General features: G+C 35.0%; 1 protein-coding gene across 1 annotated transcript in view; it reads left to right on the top strand.

Moving 5' to 3' along the window:
- Positions 1–7,829, top strand: part of CFAP47 (cilia and flagella associated protein 47) — a 503,621-nt gene that overhangs the window by 138,108 nt on the left and 357,684 nt on the right. The window contains exon 26 of the mRNA XM_040635242.1: positions 4,436–4,645. Within this exon, the coding sequence (XP_040491176.1) occupies positions 4,436–4,645 (210 nt within the window). The remainder of the gene's footprint in view (positions 1–4,435; positions 4,646–7,829) is intronic.

The raw sequence follows: 7,829 nt of genomic DNA, 5'->3' as shown, positions 1-7,829 counted from the left end.
GAGAGTCAAAGAAGATAGCATGCTGAATTCTGCAAATAGATAATAATTAAAATACTGTGTAACAAAACATGAAAACAGCATTCACTGATATAAACAGTGCTTGAGTATTAAATTTGAAGACTTAACTTGAAACACGTACGGTCACTTCTCTTGCTTTCTTTAGAGAACTAGGCCTGCATCTGTGTTGAGTTAACTGCATCTGTTATATTAAATACCAGTGGTTAAGCAACAAACAAATAAATATACTTACGGAACACAGCAAAAATTGAAATGTGTAGTCTTAAATGCTGATAGTAGATAAAAAATGATTAGATGTTTCAGGTATTCAGCTTAATAAGAATAATAGTTTAAACCTAAGGAATATAGAATGTAGATAAGATGAAAAAGTAAAAGTTAAAGCAATAGAAAGCAAATATATAGAATATAGGCTCACTGAACCCAAAAGTCGGTTCTTTGAAAAACTAATACAACGGATACTGATACAGTGACATTGACCAGGAACAAAAGGAGAAAAGATACAACTAAATACTATTAAGAATAATGGGGCATATTATATACCCAGGGGAGAAAAATGAGATAATCAAAATACTATGAGTAAATTCATTCCAACACATTTGAAAACGTAAATGAAATGGGAAGTTTGTAAAAAAAAATATAATTTACTAAAACCGTATTGGGAATACATAGAAAGTCGAAAGTCTTTGAATCAATATTTAAAAATCTTCTTACAAGGAAAATATATTCTTGATGTTTTCACAGGCAAGTTGTACTAAACTTGCAAGAAACTTGTATCTCAAACCTTGTAGAAATTCTTCTAGACAATAGAAAAAGAGACAACGTACTCTAATTTGTTTTATGAAGTCAGAAATTTTTATCATAAAATCAGACAGTGAGAGTATGAGAAAGATAAATTATAGGCCAATCTATTATGACTATAGATGCAGTAATCCTTAATGAATTAAATTATGTATATATTAATATAATGTATATTACATATATAATATAAATATATTAATAAATCATGACCAAATTGGGTGTATCCTAGTATTGCAAGATTTGCTTAATGTTAGAAAATCTAAAATACCTTTGTGTTTCATCTCCCACATTTACGAATTAAAGAGAATAATGATATCATTTCCATAGATGCAGAAGAAAAGCATTTGGTAAAATTTCAAAACCATTCATGGTAAAACTCTTAAACAGGAATAAAAGAGATATCCCTTAAATTGTTAAAATTTTCTATCTTGAATCTGGAAGAGACATTATCATGGATACTGGAACATAAATTCATTCCCTTTAAATAAAAAAGAATAGGCAAGGACGCCTATTATCACTGCCTCTCTAACATATTTTCCTGGAAAACGTAGTCCAGGCATGAAGTTAAGAGAAATAAAATACTTAAGGATAGGAAAATAAGCACTGCCATTATCTGTAGATTAGATGCTTTTGCATATAGGAAATTGAGAGAATCCACAGGTAAAATTTTAAAGCTGTGAAGGTCATTTATCAAAATAGACACAGGATAAGTTCACTATTTAAAATACATAGCACTGGGGTTCCTGGGTGGCTCAGTTGGTTAAGCGTCTGATTCTTGATCTCAGCTCAGGTCTTGATCCCAGGGTCATAAGATCAAGCCTCGCGTTGGTCTCTGCACTCAGCGCGGAGTCTGCTTGGGACTCTGTCTCCCTCTCCCTCTGCCCTTCCTCCCACATTCCCCCCTCCCTGTCTCTCTCAAATAAATAAATAAATCTTTAGGGGAAAAAAAAAAGATAAAGAATAGCCAAGCCATTCTTGAACAAGGATACTATTAAGAAGGGCTTGCCTTACCAAAATATCAAGACTAAACCACTATGGTAGTGGTGTAGTGATAGATAAAATGACCAAAGGAATAGAATAAAGAGCGTTGCAGAAAGCCCGAGTATGAATGGGTAGTGAATATTTGACAAAAATGGTATTGTAGATCTTTGGAGAAAACAGGTTACTAGCCAGTGAATGGCACTGGAACAATTGATTATCTGTGTGGGATATTTCAAACTGGATTCCTATTTCACATAACACACAAAGATCCATTACAAATGGATTAAAGTCTTAAATGTGAAAGGAAAAAATTTAAAAAATATTCTGGGAAACAACTTTAACATCTATGGGTAGAGAATTTCTTAAGCCAGTCTTAAAATCATGCTAACAAAAAAATTAATGACTGATAAAAATTAGTTAGAAAAATATCAAATCACTCAACAGCAACGTTGACCAAAAACTCCGATACATACTTCACAGAAGAGGATTCATAAGTGGATAATGAACATCTGAAAGCATATAATTGACCTTTTTGTAAATGTGGAAATGAAAATTAGAGACTACAATAAGATAAGCGTCTGCCCGTCGTAGGTAGGCAAACGTGAAGTCTGGTTCTAGTTACAGTGTCAGTGAGTTAGGACCACAGTGGATAGTAATATGCAAAGTGTAATATCTGCATATTTTACAGCCTGAGCATTCCACTTCACAGTATATGCAAGAAAAACTCTTGCATGTGTGAACTATAAGTTATGTTTGAAATTATTTCATAGGAGCATTATTCAGAACAGCGAAACGTGGGGACTGCACAAATGTCCTGTGACAGGTAAAAGAATCATAATTTGTGATATATGTGTCCATGAATATAGCAATAGCTGTGAAGTGGATGAACTTCAGCTAATGAGACAACTGTGTTAGAGATCTTGGAAACAAAATATGGAGATATAATTTTTTTTTGAAAGTCAAGCAAGACTGTGTACATTGATATCTTTTACATAAAACAACAAAAAAGGAAGGCCAAACTAATTTTTATTCAGAAATATACACCCATCTATAAAGAAGTAGATCTAAAGAGTGGCTAGTTGACATGTTAAAATTATAGAAAATGTGAGGATTTGTGCACCAGTGTGAATTGCCTGTAAGCATTATTTTCATCACCTTTTAGATCTCGTAGCTACCTCAGAGCTTCTCTAGTTCAAGCTCTTGTTTTACAGTTAAGCATTCTGAGATCCAGCTAGAGAAGTTCCACGTGTGATGTGATGGTTCAAAATAAATGGATATTATAAGTTGTGGAGACCAGAGCAACCTCTAGTTTCTAATGTTTGGCCTGCAATATATGATGAGTGCTTACTTACAGTTTAGAGCTTGCTCTGAATGCCATCTGGTGACAAGAGTGTAGTTGGTTGACGTTAACTGGACAACTTTGTGATTCCCAGTTTTTTTAAGACCCTATCTCATAAGGAGACACTAGTCCTGTTGCTTAAACAGAAAATAGAAGTGGCTTGAATTATATTGTGCTAAAAAGTACTTTTTTTTATCAAGAAACATCATTTAATATATGGATTAATGTTTTACTCTTTCAACTTTTGAATGAATTTGTAAAGGTATCAGTTTAAAAATGATCGTGAGTCAAAAGTTGAATCTTGAAAAATACGGTATAATGAAAGGAACATGTAACAGGGACTGTAGACATGATATAACCCAGTCTCCTCATTGTATGCACAATAAGATCAACAGTATTAATGACTTACTCAATGACACTTAGCTAATTAACAACAGAATTGGATTCAAACCTGATTTATAAATTACGTTTTTAATTTTTTATGCAATGAACCATATCAGTTTAAGTAATTGAAGTTGAGATCTTTCTTTACTTTTTTTTAGTTAATTAGCTGAATGATCTTCATTGTAATTAACATACTAGGGAAATATGATTCCCATTTGATGACACTTCATATTTGTTATAGGAGCCTACCTATATAATAAAATTTTAGAAGTAATATGGCTAAATATTTACTGACCACTTAAAGTTATCAAGTGTTAGATTTAAAAGTGAATACTACATACTGTGATATTAGAAATCATGAACATTTTAGATTGGTTAAATAAATTATAGGTATATAATGAAATATGTGAACATTAAGTGGAATTTTTTAGTAGTATTGATTAGAAACTATTCATGACATATGTATACAAGTGCTTCATAGTATCCACATTAAAATTATTTTGTGTATATGCATCTGTTAGTATTACATTTAGTCTATATGCATTTAGGCTTTAGCTGTCAAATTGGTTAGTTTTGGTAAATTTTTATAAGGATATATTCAAGGACAATACTGTTTATATCATGACTGTCGATAAAAACACATTGTATTTAGTCAGGTGTTTTAATCCTCTTTTTTAATTCATAGAGGTTGGAAGGAAGTTTGGATCATCTTAAGCGGTCAAATTACTATATTATCAATCTTACTTATTGTGACCAGAAAATAAGAGGTGATACAAAAATATCTTTAATAATTGGGCATATTACTGCAAATATTTCTTGTTTAGTTTTTCTAATGATTTGAAAACCAGAGAAAGACACATTTAAATCCGATTATTTGCATGTATTTTGAGCTATTTTTTTTTAAATCTTAAACAGAGATTCAACATTAAATGTCCAGATTCCCACAGCAAGACTTTTTGATGGTGACGAGGTTCACCCTCTTTCTGTGACGTTTCCAAAAGGCAGAATCATCACAGGCTCTCCCAGTGGAATGAATGCGGAGCTCACCTGCCACCTCAGCTTCAGATCATCTAAACCCGTGTCATTTTTCACTGATATTCTTTTCTGTGATAACAGAGATAACTGGTAAGATACTCCTTTGTATCTGACAGCAAAGAATAATAAGTTAATGTTTTACACTTTTGTAAAATGTTAAAAGGAGAGACCTCTAAAATAATGACTTTGGACATAAAGTTCTACATTAACCTTCCAAATGTAGCACTGCTCCCATGTGAAAAGGCTTGACAGTGGTTACCAACATGCACTGCAGCCAGGCTATGTGGGTTTGAATTCTGGCTCTGTTAAAACTCTGGTGAAGTTATTTGATCTTCAGAGAGTCTCTCCGTTTTCTCATCTCTAAAATGGGGGTAATAGCAGAACCTATCTCCTCTGTAATCATGGAAAGTCCCTGAGTTAGTAGTTATTGAGTAACTGGACAGGAACTGGCACAAAGGAAATGCTAAATAAGTATAAAATGAAAATGAGAAATATCAGCATAACGAGTTTCCGAACAATACGATTTTGTTACGTGTTGCTTTAACAGACTCGGAAATTCAAATACACCTTGGTAAAACATGTTTCTGGATTTCTTGCCTCGTAGGATCAGAAATTCCGCTTTTAGGTTACACCCTAAGATGATTTGACTCCCCAGGTTATAAGAGGCTAATGCGTAGAGCAGTGAAGTTTGTTACAAATGTTTCTAGTGAGAAGTAGCATTACAGGGAATTGTACACTGAAGATGAGTGTCAGTGTATGTGTTCAGTGTGATCATTTATTGACTTGTAGTGGGGGTTATTACTGTTTGGTATATTCATAGTCAAAGGTTTGATTTTTGTGTTAGGAATTAGAAGGGGAGACAGATGCTACTGGAATGTTGCATCCAGAGCAGAATGTGGCGTATCTAGAACACAGCTCATGGAGTTCCGTGTCTCTCGCATATGTAGGTAGATAAAATCATCTAAGTTATACCACTCAGATTCCCCTTTTCCTCTTCTGATGCTAACAGTCTGTCTTTTGTTGACATTTAAAAACAAATTTTTAGTGGTTTTGCTTTAGGCTCCTATCAAGCACTGAACTCCGTGCCTCTGTCCTAGGAGACAGCCTGTCAGTCTGTCTTTTTGTACATTACCGACCTTGTTCATAAAAGTTTAACTTTTATTCACACTTTGCCCAAAGCACTACATAAGGTGGACCGTTGACCTCACCAATAAAAATCATGAATAATTTGTCCATGAATGTCTTAAAGCTAATGTAGCCTTAGACCACATTAATAGGGTGAGGAAGGAAATTCACTCAATACTGAGTGGACAGGATTGCTTCTGGGACGAGAGTACAAGCGCCTCTAACAGGGGCATGAACAGACTTCACTGTGCCAGTGATGACTTCTGGTCAGCATACAGGACAGTAAGGAGACCTGAAAACAGTCTCTAGAAGGAGGGGCGTGCTATATTTGATCTTTTTTTTTTCTTTTCTTGTTGTTGTGTGTTTCCTTTTAGTCTTGAGACTGGCTTCTCTTACCTGAATTTCCCCACCCTTCTTACCTTACTTTCCACTAAGCTCTGTTTCAACCTTGAGCAAGTTTGGGATAAATAGAACTTTTAGAAGTAATTTAGAAACTTTGAAAACCATAGATGGGCTATAAAAGGCTTTCCCCTGCACCCAGATGATCAAGAATCATAAGCACTCCGTGGAACCTTAATACTGGCAAATCCCTTTCCTGAGGCATTCATTGTTAACTCCTTATCTGGTTTCCCATAGTGCATATGACTAGGTCTTCTGTCTCTTCTCAGCTCCACAGCTGTCTTTGCCTTTTCTTTCTGTGGATTTCCCACCTTTGATCTCATTAAGATAAATGAGGTCTTCCACCAAGAAATTCCTCAAGAGTTTCTTTCTCACCTTTGGAATACATTTTATTCTTCTATTTATTTTCATCTATTATATTTATTGTGGGTAATCCATGTGTGCTCTGCCCAGTCTTTTGGGTAAGAAAAGATGAATTAGAAAGCGGCCCTTCCTTGATGGAGGCCAGTGTAGTATAGGTAGACTTTAAACAAGTGTTTTTTATATACTGTTTGGTGCCAAGAAGTGACTACAGAAGGAAGTGCAATAGGAGCAGCTAATAATGTCTTGGGGCAGTGGGGAAATCAAAGATGGCTACATATGGCTACGTAGGTTCCTGAGTAAAATCTCAAAGGACGAATTGCACTTGTCAGTGTTCATCCTAAATTGAATCCTTTTTTTTTTTTCGTTTTTCTTTTTTGTTTCCTGTTGGTCCATATTGGAGCACATGGGTTCAGTACAAAATAAAACACTCACTCCTTCATGCTTTGCTTTCTTTTACTCATGTAAGACCATTTCATACTTTGGTTCTCCTTGGGGCCTAACATGAACGCGTTCTTATTTTGTTTCCTTCTTTAGACTTTGTCACATTTGGATTGGCTCAGCTGCCCCAAGAGCTATAAATTATAGCCACTATTATTCCTGCTAACGTGCCTGCTGCCACTAATAACGGCCCCCTCCACACTCGTGTGCCTTCAGTTCAGAGGTTGCACACCCCACTTGCCTTTTCTCTGAATTCCCCACAAAATTTGGGGATGGAGGCTGTATGTCTATGGGAGGGATGGTGATGTGGTCAAAGAGTATTGCAAGTGTGTAAACAAAAAAAAGAAAATGCTCTAGGTATGGAAGCTGAAGCAGCCTTGTATTTGGGGGGATATTTTTGGTGTTTCTGGTTTGATGGATATTGACAAGGCAGAACTGAGAGATGAAACTGAAAGAACAGCCGGAGCAGACTGTGGGGCTTGCATGCTCTGCTCTGGTACCCGTGAGTGAGACATAGGAGAGCTAGGAGTGGTGATGTTATGGAAATCAATGCTTGGATACATAAGGAATCATGAGGTCAACAGCTATTAATTAACACAGATCAAAGAATGCATAGTAACATATTTCATTGCTGCTTTACGAATCCACTTCTCTTCTAGGTTAACTTAATATCTTCGGTATGTACTAATCAATTCAACCGTTTTCTTCTTGACTTTCCTTACTTTTGCTATTGGCGTATCAGGTACCAATGTAAGGGTATATGGAGGGGAGGGGGAGAGAGAGGGAGAGAGAGAATGTGTGTGTGTGTGTGTGTGTGTGTGTGTGTGTGTGTGTTATATAATATATACTATATATATTATATATGTAATATATAATATATAAATATAATATATACATATATATGTGTGTGTGTATGTGTGTGTATGTATATATATATATATATATATAT

This window comes from Ursus maritimus, assembly GCF_017311325.1.
Source record: "Ursus maritimus isolate PB19 chromosome X unlocalized genomic scaffold, ASM1731132v1 scaffold_X1, whole genome shotgun sequence".
NCBI classification, from domain to species: Eukaryota; Metazoa; Chordata; class Mammalia; order Carnivora; family Ursidae; genus Ursus; species Ursus maritimus.
Note: the sequence above shows the minus strand (reverse complement) of the source record. Positions and strands in the feature narration are given on the sequence as shown.